The 15,177-nt window shown below is 48.4% G+C and overlaps 1 protein-coding gene across 1 annotated transcript; it reads left to right on the top strand.

Annotated features, from left to right (window-relative positions):
* On the top strand, positions 1 to 15,177 carry LOC140496562 (angiopoietin-related protein 5-like). The gene is made up of 7 exons (XM_072596471.1): positions 1 to 51; positions 321 to 417; positions 7,045 to 7,078; positions 7,795 to 7,886; positions 8,774 to 8,900; positions 9,766 to 9,951; positions 14,642 to 15,177. Exons 2-7 carry the CDS (start codon positions 331 to 333, stop codon positions 14,959 to 14,961), a joined length of 846 nt encoding a protein of 281 aa, XP_072452572.1. The 5' UTR covers positions 1 to 51; positions 321 to 330; the 3' UTR covers positions 14,962 to 15,177.

Below are 15,177 nucleotides of genomic sequence, written 5' to 3'. Positions count from 1 at the left end.
CCCAGAGAGAGAGGGACAAGAGGGCTTCTGTGAGGCAGGAGACAGCTCAGTGTAAGCCAAGTCCTGAGGGGTTGGGGGTTCAGAGAGGGGGATGGGCGTCAGACAAGGGGTTGGGGCTTGGACAAGGGCTTAGGGGGCTCAGACAAGGGGTTGGGGGCTTGCACAAAGGTTTGGGGACTCAGTGATAGGGACGAGGGCTCAAGGAGATGCGGATTTAGACAGGGGTTGCAGACTCATTGAGTGCAATGGGCGCTCAGATGGAGTCAGGTCCAGGGGTCTCAGTATTCAGCACTCATACAAAACTCCTCCATTTTCTCCAGCCCAGGAACTATGGCACCAGTTACTCAGGTCAGCTTTGTCCTTCTCATCTTCCTACTCTCTCTGCCGCCCATCAGCCCGGGAACCCTGAAGATGCGGGTAAGTGCCCTGGGGTCTTGGTCCCCACCAGCCTGTCTGGGAACCCTAGGGGGGCTTGGGCTGTGTTCTTGCTGTTTTCTACCCCCTTGGCCTAGCTCCTTAGAAGGAGCTCAAGGGCTCCACACCCCGTTTTCTTCCCAGATCTCAGTGTTTTCTTCTTCCCTACCTCACCTCTCCCAGGAAGGAATCATCTCCAGCTTCTGCCCAACTGCAAGGAAGCTCAGAGTCCCCCAGATAGTGAGCGCAGAGGAGGGGCTGGGCTCCAGATAGTGACCGACCTGGGGCCCAGTGGCAGCTGTCTCATAGCTTCCTTTGGCTTTGCATGGGTAAAGAATGAGCACATTCTAGGCTACATGATACCTTATTTCTCAGTTAATTTCATTATAGGCTCTGGTTACCAGAGCTAATAATGGTGTGTACGATGGAAGCCTTGTGTCCAGTGTTCCTTCCCCCTGGGCTTTGTGACTTTGGTCAGTTCCCCTCTTGGGACCTCAGTTTCCTTATTTGTACAGTTGCAGGGAGCAGAGGAGAGGGTTGGACTATATACTCCCCAAGGTCCTTCCATCTCTCCTGTCCTAGGATCCTGATCCACCAGACCAGCACCCAGCCATCTGGCCAAGGAGCTTGCTCTTTATCAGGAGCTAGGGTTGGCTTAGACTTCAGAGAACCCCAACTCTCACCCAAGAGGGATCCTACTGATAGCTGAATGAGAAGCTCCTCACCCACATCCCAGGCCCAGTTCTGACAAGTGGTCCTCCAGCCCTTTCTGGACAAGCAGTGAAGGGGGGCACCTTCTCCTCCTGAGACAGGCCAGACTGTTCCCCTCAGGGACTGCTCTCATTATCAGCAAATGGTTTAGGCCTCTCTGTCCCCACTGGGACCAAACAGAGCAAGGCACATTTCTCCTCCAGAATCCAGCCCTCATTCAATCCCCAGGCTTTGTCTCACAGGTTTGACAGTCTCAGGTGTGAGGCTGACCTTACAAGGCCTTCTCCATCTTACCCACCTGCCTCTGGAGAGCTGAGCAGCTCGTTAGGCTGAGCAAGATGGTGGGCCCCTGACTCCCTTGTGCTGGGTGCTCAGAAGCTCTCAGCTGCCCCATCCCACTGCTCTCATCCCACCCCTCCCAGCTCTACCAGACAGAATGCTTTTGGGCCGCCCCAGGCTTGTCTTCCACTTGTAAGGCTGATTTTTTTGAACCTTGGTACCAGGCTAGCCCTCTCAAACTGCATTTTCTCCCTGACACTCTTCCTATCATGGTATGAACTATCTGCCATGTCTTCTGCCATGGCAGCTCAGCTTCTTTCTCACCTGTAAATTGGATAAGCTTGCCAGCTGTCTGTTTTGGCCTTGACAAAAATGCCACCTAGCACAGGACCAAACCTAGATCTGAGGTATTCCACTGGAGACCTCCCCTCTCCAAGCCGACTTGAAGAGAAAGGAATACGCATTTCTGAAGCACTATGTGCCAGGTATTGTGCTCAACACTTTACAAATATCATTTAATTGTACATTACGTTATTGATGATGACTCTTTAGGACTAATTATTCATCAAGCTTTGGATGCCTCTAACTGAACCATGAGTGGGGTTAGCAGTACCCATGGTCAAGGGCATTCATTCCCTGCTAGATCCAGGGGATGCCGTGGAGGGGGATACTTTGTATTTAGTCTTCATTATAACATTTGAGAAAATCTCTCATAGATCTAAATAACTGGAAAAACATCAGTTGTTCCTAGGTAGGTCGAGCTAATATGATAAAATGACAATTTTACCTAAACTAATTTACTTATTCAGCACCATACCAATCAAACTACCAAAAAAAGTATTTCGTAGAGTTAGAAAAAATTCATTTGGAAAAACAAAAGGTCCAGAAGTTCAAGGGAATTAATGAAAAGAAAGGGAAGGGAAGGTGTCCTAGCCATACTAGACCTCAAATTGTATTATAAAATATAAAAAATGTATAAAATTATCAAATACAGTAGCAAAACCACCTGGTTCTGGCTAAGGTTAGGAACACAAGACACAGTAGTCAATGACTACAGTAATCTGTTATTGGATAAATCCAGAGATCTCTCATTCCGTGCTTATGGCCCTAGATGAAAGTACAATGAGTTGGCCAAATGATCAGATCCATGAGGTAGCTGTGGCTGAGTCAGTGTCACCAGGAGGGCCTTGATGGAGGACCCCAGGGGTCTGACCCACTGTCACATCTTTTTCAGTCACTTGGAGGAGCTTAGAAGGTACAGTGGGTTCGATTTGTGAATGATAGGAAATCAGGAGAGGAAGAACTCTGGCGTGTCCAAAGGGAGAAGAACAATGAATGTGCACGACTGACCAAAGTGAAATTTAATAGAAAAACCATAAAGTTCTACATTGGATGGGGGTGCTGTGGCTACATTTGCATGATCCAGAAAAAAGATCTAGGCAGGAGGTGGGCAAGGCTCCTGAAAGTCAGGGTGGGCCTCCAGAAAAGTGACTGTTGTGCCTGCCCTGGCCCGATGGCATCTACAGTGCTGGGCCAGGGCCTTGGCCTCCTGAGGTAAGCAGGAGCTGCAACAGACCCTGCAAAGGGCAGGGTCCAGGGATGTGAGGCAGAGAGAAGTGGACTGAGGAACAGGAAGCTGCGGCCAAAGGCTATCTGGACCACCTTTTTTTTTCTCTTGGCCTCAGATGGCGGAACACTGGGGAAAGTGCCAGGGGTCAAATTTAGGTGACATTAGAGAACTTCCTTTTCCTTTAAAGTTGCCCCAAGGAGGGATAGAATGTCTTGAGAGTCTTGTGGAAACTCCACTGGTTCTCTGCTCCTACCAAGCTTTGAAAGCCCCTCACAGACTGACTCCAGGTGTCCTCTCCAGGCTCATTGTGCTCTTCCTCCCCTTCCCACAAGCCGGGGCCAGCCAACCTGACCCACTGCTGGTCCTTGGACGCAGCAGCCCAAGCTGCATCTCCATGTCTTTACCCCTCTCCTCCATCCCTGAAATCCCCAAAATGTACTCACTGGTGCTCTTTCTCTGTTTCTCTGTCTGTGTCCACTTTCCTTGCTACTTCTCTCTCCTCTCCCTCCCCCCTCTTTCTCTATCTCTTCTGTTTTACTCTCTCTCTCTCCTTCCCTTTTTCTTTCTTCTTCCATCTTTATCTCTGTCTGAATCTACATACACACACACACAGACACACACACACACACACACACACACACACACCCATGCACCTTGGAAGCACCTAACAAAATGCTTGCTGCTTGAATGATTCATTCAAGCAATGACTTTTTGGCCATCTGTCCAAGAAGTGAGGATTCTTGTGGGGACTCAGTGTCCATTGAGATCCCTTCCATCTCTAAGATTCTGAGATTTGGTGGTTCTGTCCCCTAGGTGGCTCAGTGAGTAGACCACTGGGCTTGGCAAAGTAAGAAAGACCTGAGTTCGAATCCTATCTCAGCAATTCTGTCTCAGGCAGTGAGATTGGGCAAGTCACTTCACCTCTCAACTTCAGTTTCCTCATCTGTAAAATAGGGATAATAATGGCACCTGCCTCACAAGATTACTGTGAGGATCAAATGAGGTGACACATCAAATGTTTTGCAGACTTTAAAGCATGATCATTGTTAGCTCTTATTGTTGGCTTGCCCCAACAGGCTATCCTAAGACCTCTGGCCATGCCCTGATTTACTAGTTTAGTAACTCAGTCAGAAAAGGAAGTCTGGTTAGTCTGAGGCAATGTGTTGATGAGGTCCTGCTGACTCTTCATGATCACTGCTTCCTCCTCCCAGTGTTCACCAACCATACCTTTGAAAAAATGCATGCTAGAATTTGGCCAGGAGTTCAAATCACTGGCCTCTACTTGGCAGACTCTCAGCTCTTTCTGGTGTGAAAGTTGTGACATTTACTCTTCTTCAAAGTTGGGTCTCCTCTCCCACTCTCCATGCTCTTTCAGTCATCACTGAGAGTGGCCCAACAATTACTTTGGTAGTTCTAGAATTTTGCCAGGAATCAAAGTCAAGTTCACTGGCCTGGAGCTTGCTGACTCTATGATCTTCCATCTTTTAAAAATCAAGACCACTTTTATCCTTCTCCAACACCAGTACTTCTCCTATTCTACAAAATTATTCAGCAGGGTCATTATGACAGACTATTCTTTCCATAGTCAAGGACCTGGTGACGTGCTCATCAACAGGAGTCATGGTGCCATCTCATTGTGTCTCATTTCTTTATTGACCTTTTCTGTCCTCTCCAGTATAAAGAGCATTCTCTTGGATAAAGAAAATAAGGCAAAGTCAAAGGTGAATAGAGTGCTAGACCTGGAGGCAAGGGGACCTGAGTTCAAACCCATCCCTCTTGGACTGACATCCCCTGTAGAATTCTCATCCCTATGATTCCACTAGCCTTCTCTCTTTGAAATCTGCTTCCTCAAAATTCAAGGTAAACATCAGGCTGTACTCAGCTTTCCTTTACTTCTCCGCTATTCCAAGAGGGAGGAGATATTTTCCTCAAAGATTTCATCATTTCCGTGTCCCTCGTCACCTCTTTCTTGCTGGCTGCTTCCTCCATTGTTAAAGGGTGAAGCAAGACCAGAATTCATTACATGTTTTTTGGACAGAAAGACAGTCTCAATAGATGCCTAGATAATTGAAGTTTTCTATCACTAGATAGATGAGAGATGGATGAAAGAGAGAGAGAGAGATGGGGAGATAGAGATATTAGAGGTAGAGATGATGGAGATTGAGAGATGGAGAGATAAAGAGAAATGATAGATGAAGACATAGAGAGAGGTGATAGCTATTGAGGTAAATGGATAGGTAGACAGAGAGAGAGAGAGAGAGAGAGATGGATGATAGATGGATAGATGAATAGATAAGATAGATAGAAAGATAAAAGGAGAGGTCATAGAATGTGCAGGAGTGCTCACCATGTGCCAGTCACTGAGTTAAGTGTTGGGAATACTAGTACAAGGAAACAAGATGGTTACACTCTAATGAGGAAGAAAAGTCCCCAAGGGGAGCTGGAAAAGGTATGGGGGTGCTGGGGGGCAGACAGAATGGCGTGATGTGGAGGTGGCTGCTTCTTGGCAAGATAAGAGCCCCATCTCTTCTATGATTTCATTTTGAAGTTATGACCTGTTTCTTCAACACCTTTTCCACATTCTCCTGTCTGAGTGGTCTGTAGTGTGCTTCTGAGACAAGCCTCTTCGGTCTTTCCCTTGGTTTTCACCCAGACATTTTCCACCATGTCCCCTACTCTGGTCCCAAGATGTCTTCACATGCCTGGCCTTGGGTTCAAGTGAAGACTCAAGCTCTTATCAAGGTCAGACTATCAATATCTCCTTAGCAGACAATTTGATGTTAGATTTCTCTCGATGACCACTAGCTTGGTGGATTCACTCCTTCCTTCTCTTTTTCCTCCTCTGTCACCTTCTTCTATCTCTCCCCCATCCTACTAGCACAGGTTGGGGTGCTCCTCCCCAACCCCACTCTTTTCTTTTCTCTTCTGGTTTTTGACCAAACACTCGTTGTCCTTCATACCCTGCCTCTTGGAAAAGAAAGGCCGGCCTGCTCTCTGAGCACCAGTGATAGTCACTTGACTCCTAGGAAGGCAAACATCCAACCTTGCTCTCCATATTTGTTGGGGGTAAAATTCTCAATCCTTACTATTCTTTGAGGACCTCTTGTGGCTAGTTGCAACGGTTGGACACAGCTGTTCACCTTGCTGAGATCTGGGTCAGCTGGGGCTGCTGTGCCATGAGGAAGCCTTTAGACCTCCCTGCTATTTGGGTCTAGGTGGACCACAGGGCCTAGGGACAACAGGTCTGTGTTCAAATCCATCCATGTGGAAACAGCTCTTTGGTAAGTTTTCCCATCTGTAAAACAGGAATTTTATATATATATATATATATATATAATTTTTCCCCTTTTCCCCCCACCCCTACCTCCTCCATAGGGTTGTTATAAATAAAGCTACTTAATCATTGTTCAGTTGTATGTGACTCTCCGTGGTTTTCTTAGCAAATATATTGGCATTATTTGCCATTTACTTCTCCAGCGCATTTTATAGATGAGAAAACTGAGGGAAAAAGGGTTAAATGTCATACAACTAGTAAGGAAGGCCAGATTTGACCTCAGGTCTTCCTGCCTCCAGGCCCAGCACACTGTGTACTGCACCAAATGCTGCCCCAACTACACAGAAACCAGCCTCCTCCCAGTTACCTTCATCACCACCAACATTCCTACAGAGCTGGAGGGATTATAAAGCCTTTTACAGACATTACCTCACTAGGGCCTTATTATATTCCCATTTTACACATAAAAACACTGAGACTCAGAGAGGGGGTGTGTGACTTGGCTCCAATCACACACCTGATTTCCAATATCTTCAAGTGGTTTCAGCTGGGAGGCAGCTGGGACTGACCCTGTTGCGGAAGGGAGGGAGGCAGAGAAAAGTGCTTGGAGCACATAGGTGGGTTCTCAGTCTCCCAAGGCAAACTGTGCCACTTTGGGACAGTTTCCATCACTGGAATTCCTGGACCTCAAATCAGCCTCTCCAACCACTCCCTGTGTGGTGGGTAGGCTGCCATGGCTGGGCCCCCGGGGCTGGCAGCGCCACAGTGGATGCTAATGTTTCTGCTTCTTCCACAGGTGCCAGTGAAATCTGCAGAGCTCAAGAGTCAAGGTCTGCCCTGGGCTAGGGTGGGGGGAGCCGGGGTGGAGGCTTTCGGGAAATCCTTCAGTTTTTAAGCAGTGAATTCACAGGATCAAGATGACAGGAAACCATGCCCTTAAGTCTGACCTTGATGAGAGCTTGAGTCTTCACTTGAAACCAAGGCCAGGCGTGGCCCTGGAGGTGACCATCCCCTGAGAAGCTGGGCCCTCTCCCATGGGAGATGGGACTGCAGAGGGCAGAGCAGGGCAGCAGAGGAGAGTCTAGGTCATGAGGACTTTCTCCTTAATGGCCTTGCCTCAGCCGTATGGTAACTCCTGTCCAACTTCCTTAATATACAATCCAGCTTCCCAAAAAGCCCCCTCCTCCAGAAAGCCTTCTAGGGTAGGCTCCCACCTCTGTTTCCCACATCTTTACTAGTTCTGGAGTCAGAAGGTCCAGGTGGGAAACCCAACCCTACCATGAATTCCCTGTGTGACCTTGAGTAAGTCTTTCTAGCTCTGGGCCTCAGTTGGATGAGATGACCTTTGAGAGTCCTGGTCACTCTACATCCAATGGTTTGACTTGAGACTTGAGACAAGTGAACACAGACGCAGAACCCCTGACTCTTAGGGCTGGGCTTTGGAGAACCAAAAAGGCTGACTGTGAAGACAGATACAGGTATAGACCCCTTCTGGGCAGGGTTCTCAGAAACCCTATGCTCAGCTCTGCTTCTCTGTCCCCTGCAGGAAAGGATTGCTCCCATATCTGGACAGACAATCCAAAATCCCCAAGCGGTGTGTACATCATCAAGCCAGATGGGGCCCCCAATGCCTTCCGGGTCAGTCAAACAGCTTTTATTAAGCACCTACTCTGTGCTGGGTTCCTGCCTGCAAGGAGCTGGATTTTAATGAGGAAGACGAAGGCCATCAGAGCCTGTAGTCATACACAGGGGGAGGAGGGTGGTCTCCCAGAGCAGGTCTCCTGCAGCAGGGGAGACTTGAGCAGAGTCTGAAAGGAAGTCAAGGAAGCTCAGAGGTGGAGGGGACCCCAGAACAAGCCCAGAGATGGGAAATGAGATGCTTTTGTAGAAGGGGGAAGAAGGCTGGGCAGGTCACAAAGGGTTTTATATTTGGTCCTGGGGTATAGGGAATCACAGTAGCTCCTTTAACAGCTGAGTGGAAAATGGATTGAGCTGGAAAGAAATTGAAGCAGGTCATAGTCCAGTTGAAACGTGAGTGCAGAGAAGGGGATGGTGGATGGTAGATTCAGCCACAGACTAGATACGTGGGGCGAGCGTAAGAGAAGAGGTGACAATGGGCAGAGAAGGGGGCCCTGACGTTGTCCAGCTGTGGGTGTCACTCAGAACAAGCCCCTTCCCCTCTCTGTGTCTCAGTTTCCTCCTCCAATAAAATGGGACTGCTGCACTGCATGTCTCACAGGAGTCTGGGAGGGCCATAGAAATGGAAGGTGTTTTCCATCATAATCTTGAAAATAATTGGAGGCAGGGCAAAGTGGACTTGTGTTGCAGTGTGGCAGAGATCAGATGTTAGGAGGGCCTTCACATCTGGGAAGTCTGAAAGCAGGGGATAGAGGAAGGATGAAGAGGCCCTGTTTTTCTGTGAGTCAGAGATAGCCACCTATCTTTATCTCTCTGAGATGTTAAAAGGGTCTGTGGGATGGAGGGAATGTCCCCTTCCACCTCCCACGAACCTCATAACCCACCAGGTTTACTGTGACATGGGAGAAGATGGTGGCTGGACAGTCTTCCAGAGGCGGACCGGGGGCAATGGCAAGCCTTTGGCGTTTGACCGAGTCTGGTGGGAGTACGTTAATGGCTTTGGGGATGTAAAAGGTGAGGAAGCTGAAGGGTACTAGCATTGGGGCCATCATAGTCCTGGAGTACCAGCACAGGACAGCTCTACAGAGGGTTCTGCCAGGAAATAATGGAGCTTAACCCTAGAGCTGGGGTCCTTCCTCCCACTCAGACAGCCCCCAGGGAATAATTCAAAGATAATTGTGGGTAATCCCTAGAACAGGAAACAGTCCTTCCCTGCCCTCCACCCCCAAAAACCCTGGATCATCCCTGGGACAAGAGACAAATTCTCTCACCTAGCCACCCTCAAAACTGGACAACTGAGCATATCAGATAATGTTCCAGTAGGCAGAACTGAATAATGCAGCACGTCAGATCTCTCTCCCCCTCCTCCACCAAAGTCAGATAATCGTGCACAATTCAAAAGTGGAAAATCCCCCATAGAAATGCCCATAATCTCACTCTAAAAGTGGCTTGTGCCAACCATCAACCTGCATCTCTGATTGGAGTTCGCTGGGTGCCCTCTTCTGCCACTAGTTAGCTTGGGCTCATGCTCACAGGAAGTCAGTGCTGCCCTGCCCAGGGGAGTCAGTCTAGGGTGGGATGTTGACTCCCAGAGGTCAAGAGCTGGCCTTTGGTCTGGTGGAGAGATAGCCAGGGTTAGCACAGGCAGAGAGGGGAGACTGGATCCAGAGGATTCGAACTAGGGCACAGACAAGGCTGAAAGTGGCTGAAGCATTGAGGTCAGATGGGAAGAAATTCCTCTGGTGCCCTTTCCAAGCCAGGAGAGCCCACTTCCTGCTGCCCAGTGGGATCCATGGGAATGGCTGCAGGTGGCTGTGGCTAAGATTGACTGATACCCTCCCCCTTGGCCTTCCATGATGGGGGTTCCCCTCCCTTGCAGGTGAACACTGGCTGGGCCTGTCTAAAGTTTACTCCCTGACGCACCAGCCTGGCACTCGCGCCCAACTGAAACTGGACTTACACAACTTTGAAAACGAGAGCCGCCATGCCCTGTATGACTCTTTCCAGATCAGTGATGAGTCCAGTTTCTATACCCTGAGCCTGGGCAGGTACTCTGGAAATGCAGGTGAGCTCGGTTTTGCCAAGGGAGAGTGAGAGCTCTAATGTGGTAAAAATCTAGCAAACAGTAATCAAATTCCCACTGTGTACAGGACCCTGGGTTTCCATGGGAGACTTAGACAATCCAATAGATATTTATTAGTGCATCCATTCATTAGATGGTAATGCATTTATTCATTCCATCCTTTAGATTCATTCCGTGAACATTTATTAAGCTCCTACTGTATGCATATGTATAGAACTTAGCATGGGAGAGATACGGAGTTCACCTGTGTAGCTCCCAAACATGTGAATAATAAGATATAAACACAGAGAACCACATTTTACATTGCCAAGCCCATCAGAGAGGAGTCAGAGGGAGAAGGTCATTCCTTGGGGGGGCAATACCAAAGGCTCCCTGGAGAAGGTGCCATTAGTGTTGGGCTTAAAAGGATGGGTAGAAACTGAACAGGTAAAAAGAGGATGGGTAATATTCCAGACATAAAACAGGATATTTTGGGGGTCAGACAGTCTTCCCAGTTGGCCAGTATATAGAGCATGTGGACTGCAAAAGATCAGAATGAGATGGACTGCTAAGAAAAACAGGGCAGTGTTTCTTTTGGTAGTAGTGAGACCCAGAAGGTGATCTTTTTGACCTGAGAAAGGCAGAACCAAAATGAGACAGAATGGAAGGAAGGAGATAAGAAGAGTCCCTAACTGGCCTTGAGGAACTGGGGTGGGGAAGGGAGAGCTGAGAAACACTGGCAGATGGGATGGCTGGATGACTCTCGGTGATCTTTTAAAGGTCACTGAGAAGGGGAGGGGGACCTGGGGCTCCAGGAAAGATGTCCTGATTTTCTTCCAAGTCCAGACCAGTGAACTTGACTCTTGCCAAAACTCTAGAACATGTTTTTAAAGGGATGCTTAGTGACTACTTAGAAAAGGAAGCAGTGACCTCAAACAACCAGGATGGTGTGAGTGACTTCCTTTTTTTGAAGACAGGTTTACCAAACTGGTAGATAAGGAGAATTCTACAGCTGTCATTAACCCAGGTTTTAACTGAGCATTTGACAAAGACATAAATGCTACCATAAAGTGATGTGCGTTAGATAAGAATGCAGTTCAATGTATTTGGAATTGGTTGAATGGCTAAGCTCAGAGTAATAATAGCTCAGCCTTCCTAGAAGTCTCTAGTGGAGTCCCCCAGTGATCTGTCCTTAACCATAGACTATTTAAAATCTTTACCAACTGCTTGGATAAAGGCAGAGATAGAGTACTTCTTACTTTTGTGGATGACCTAAAGCTAGAAGGGGCAGTTAACATAATGGATAATTGAGTCAGCATCCAAAAAGATTTCTATAGACTAGAATGTAATAATAAATTCCTATAGTTCTAGTCATCATCCTCCCAAGAAGAAGATGAAAGAGGTGTGACTAGACAGTCTTTTATCTGAAAAAGATCCTGGCCGTGTTAGTGGACTCCAAGCTCAGTGTGAGTTAGCAGTGTGACCTGTCAGGCCAGCACAATTGTAGGCTGCCATGAGAGGTATAATGTTTGGTGTTAGAGGTGTGGTGGTTCCTACTGTTTAGGAAGGCCATTGAGGCCAAGTTAGAGTGTGCTTACATTGAGCACCTACTATGTGCCAGACCCTGGGCTAGATGCCAATGTAAGATGATGCTTTTTTTGGAGGAGCCTCCATTTTACCAGGGAGATATGACAAATTCACAGATAAGTGACTTCAGACTATCAATCCCCCAAATACAATGGTGGTGGGTAGAGGGGGTTTGAGGGGCTGGAGTGGTTCCCAGGCTTCTTCTAAGAGCAGGACACTTGAGCTGAGCTTGGAAGGGAGTCTAAGAGGTAAGGTGAGGAAGGTGACCAGGATGGGGACAGGACAGCAGATGCTGCCATTAGGAGGACCTTTGGAAGGAGCTAGAGATGGGGCTGAAGGTAGGATGTGTGTGGCTTCCTCTTGCTCCCTCATTATTGGTCTTGTCCTCATTCATCCAGTGCTTATGAGGTGCCCCACTGTATGCTAGGCGTGTGCTCAGCAATGCAGGGGCAAAGACAAAGTACATGTGTATGAATGGATCAGTGTGCAGACGGATGGATAGACAGACAGGGAATGCATTAAGTACTTACTGTGTGCTAAACTCTGGAGATACAAATACAAGTAAGCAAGCCCTGCTGCCCTCAAGGAGTCTATGACCTAGTGGGGAAAGTATGAATAAAGTAGGAAGAGCATGTGCACTGTAATACGATGGGGAATGACTGATCAGTGTTGTGGGGGTCTGGCTCCCAGCATGATAAGGCAAATCTCACCTGTCACAGTCAGGGATGAAGTCCATGGCTGCTGGAGAGAGTGTGGGTGTGAGGATGAACATGTGGGAGCCAGCCTGTGAAAAATCTCTAAAGGGTAACAGTTAAAATTAAGGTAAATTGAGGCAGAAAGTCCTAAGCACAATTAATTTATTGGTAAAGTGTGAATTTACCAATCACTAGGATCTCAGCTTCCCCAGCAAAGCCAAGACCCCACATGAGGGGGAATGGCTCTTTCTCTTTTATACTTTTGGGGAGGACAGACCAAAGAACAGGCCCTCAGAAGCAGGGAGCAAGTTATGATTGGTTAGAAGAGCTAACATCATAAGTAGCAAATTCATTCTGATTGGTTTCAGAGCTGAGGCACAGGGAACAATATGATTGGTTGGAAATTGAGAATGAGGGGCCAGCAAAAACTCCTTCCTTCCCCTGTGAGTAACAAGTGGCCATTGTTTGAATCCACCTGCAGGATCGGGCATCACGGCCCAGTCGTCTTTGGAGAACAAACCAGGCATCCTTGAAGGATGGCCTGGTGGTGTTAAGCTCCTAGACCAGACTCCCTGGAGTCCACCTGTGTCCCTCAAGGGGAACAGATTTCCTTGAGGTGAGAATAAAACACTGATGAGCAGGGGAATTAGATTTCTAAACTTAACTCATGACAGGCCAGTTAAATTTCTGAATTAAGTTCAGAGACAAAGAAGTATGACTTAGGCAGTTACAGGAAAAAATTAATCATAAATAGGATCAATTAAAAAACCAGAATCAATCTGATTATTTCAATGCCAAACTGAGTAATTTCCGAGGGACAATAGGGAGCCACTAGGAGCCTACTGAGTGGAGGAGTGGTGCAGTCAGATCTGAGCATTAGGTATGTCTGTTTGGCAGCTGGGGAAGAGAAAGGTCAATGAGGATGTGCCAGGCCAGATGGGAAGGCACGAAGCCTGGGAGTGGTGAGGAGGGAACATACATCGGGCGGGAAGAATCAAGTGGCCATTGGATATTGGGGGTGAGGGACAATGAGGAGCTGAGTGACTAAGGTTGGGAAGACCTTTGGCACAGATGGACTTTAAGAGGGGCACTTAAGTTTCATGGAGTCAGGGGGTCAGAGCTGGCAGGGACCCTGGAACTATCTAGTCCCATCCTGACTTGAAAAGGAATCACAACTCTAACATACCTGACCAGCACAGTCCAGCCCATGTCCAGCTGTCATTGTTAGGAAACAAATCACCCCCACCCCCACCCCAAGGCTCCCACCCTGCCAAGTTTTCTCTTCTCCAGGGTAAATATCCCTGGTTCTTTCAGCTGCTCTTTATCAATGGACCAAGGGCCCTTCGTCATCCTTGATGCCTTCTTGTGGACTCCATAACTGTCTTAAACTGTAACACACTGAATGCAGTATTCCAGATATGGCCTGGCCAGGTCTGAGTACAGAGGGACTGTCACTTCCTTACTTCCAGAAGTTAGTAATGCAGCCTGAGATCTGATGGGCTTTTTTCACTGCCAGGTCACATTGCTGTCTGATACACAGCTTGTGGTCCACCAAAACCCCCAGATCTTTTTCAGAAAAATTGCTCTCTATCTCTGCCTCCTCCTCTTTCATCTGATACTTGGGACATTGTTTTGGTGGCTGATTGCATGATTGTTTATCCCCATTGAAGTATGTTTTACTAGGTACTACCCCAAGCTTTAGCCTGTCAGGGTTTTTGTCATCCACTGAGCTCTCGCTCCCTCCTAGTCTTGGGTCATCTGCAAGTGTTAAATGACTTGTCCTAAGTAACTGAGGGAAACGGTAATAGCCCAGGGCCTCAAGTTCTATGGCCAGGAGAACAGAAGATGTGTTGGGATGGGTGTCACAGGCAGGGAGAGGGAGAAGCAGACTGACTGGACCCTGAATGGAGGATGGACAGGGCAGTGGTACCTGGCCTCAGACAGAGAAAATAGCCCCATCTGTGCATAGAAGGGACCTGGACAGAGACAGGGACACATGCTCTGAACCTGGGCTCTGGACAGGGTGTGAGGGAAGCTCCAAGCTTGAAAATAGAAGATGGTCCTGGTCAGCACCTGGGCCTTGGGCTGGGGGGAAGCTTCTCTGAGCCTGGGTCCCAGATGCGAGTGGAAATAGGGCGATAAGTAATTTGAGCCTGGACCAAGAGCAGAGATGGGGCCTAGAAAGAGAAGGGTACTTTGGATTAGTACTTGGATACCAGACAGAGGAAGTAGCCCTGGTTGGCACCACCTGGTCAAAGGTGGAGGGTGTCTATTATGCGCCTGGTCCCAGGAAAGAGGAGATGCTAGAATCCCAAATAGAGGGTGGCCCATCACTGCATAGATGTAGGTCAGAGGAGATGCTGCTGCTCATTGCTGGAGCCCATGGTCCCAACCTCTGTTCTTATGTACAGGAGACGCCTTCGGTGGTGAAAATTGGAAAGGAGCAGCCTCCCAGGTAGGCAGTGCCTTCAGCACTGTGGACAGGGACCATGACTCCTGTGACCCCTGCATCAGCGGTGACATAGCCTTTAATGAGTGTAGCCAACAGTATGGAGGGGCAGGCTGGTGGTTCAGCGACTGTGGGGTGGCCAATCTCCACGGTGACTGGCACCCTGAGGGGAACCACAGAGGTTGGAGTTCTGACATCCACTGGGGAACCTGGAGCTCCGTGGATTCCCTAAAAGCCACCAAGATGAAGGTGAAAACTGTGAAGACAGCAACCAAGGCTTAGGCTCCAAAGGTCCTTCCAGCTGCCCCAGGACCAGATAGGGAGCACGGTGTGCCCAGAGAGCCAAACCCGGGGTGCAAGAGGTGGGGGGGGCAAAGGGGCCTGAGGTGATCCAATGGGACTAAGAAATTGGGGGGCAGGGCCTGGAGGGCAGAGTGGGCACACAGTGCCTGCTCCAAATGTTGGGGAAACGATCAATAAAAACAGAGATTCCAAGCC

This window comes from Notamacropus eugenii, chromosome 3, assembly GCF_028372415.1.
Source record: "Notamacropus eugenii isolate mMacEug1 chromosome 3, mMacEug1.pri_v2, whole genome shotgun sequence".
Taxonomy (NCBI): domain Eukaryota; kingdom Metazoa; phylum Chordata; class Mammalia; order Diprotodontia; family Macropodidae; genus Notamacropus; species Notamacropus eugenii.
The sequence above is the reverse complement of the archived record's forward strand: the minus strand, read 5'-3'. Positions and strand labels throughout refer to the sequence as shown.

Excerpts from the sequence above, each read along its gene's own strand:
- LOC140496562 (XM_072596471.1), top strand. The coding sequence starts at position 331 with ATGGCACCAGTTACTCAGGTCAGCTTTGTCCTTCTCATCTTCCTACTC. Across the intron at positions 7,079-7,794 it reads TGCAGAGCTCAAGAGTCAAG|GAAAGGATTGCTCCCATATC; the intron begins GTCTGCCCTGGG and ends TGTCCCCTGCAG. Across the intron at positions 7,887-8,773 it reads GGGCCCCCAATGCCTTCCGG|GTTTACTGTGACATGGGAGA; the intron begins GTCAGTCAAACA and ends ATAACCCACCAG.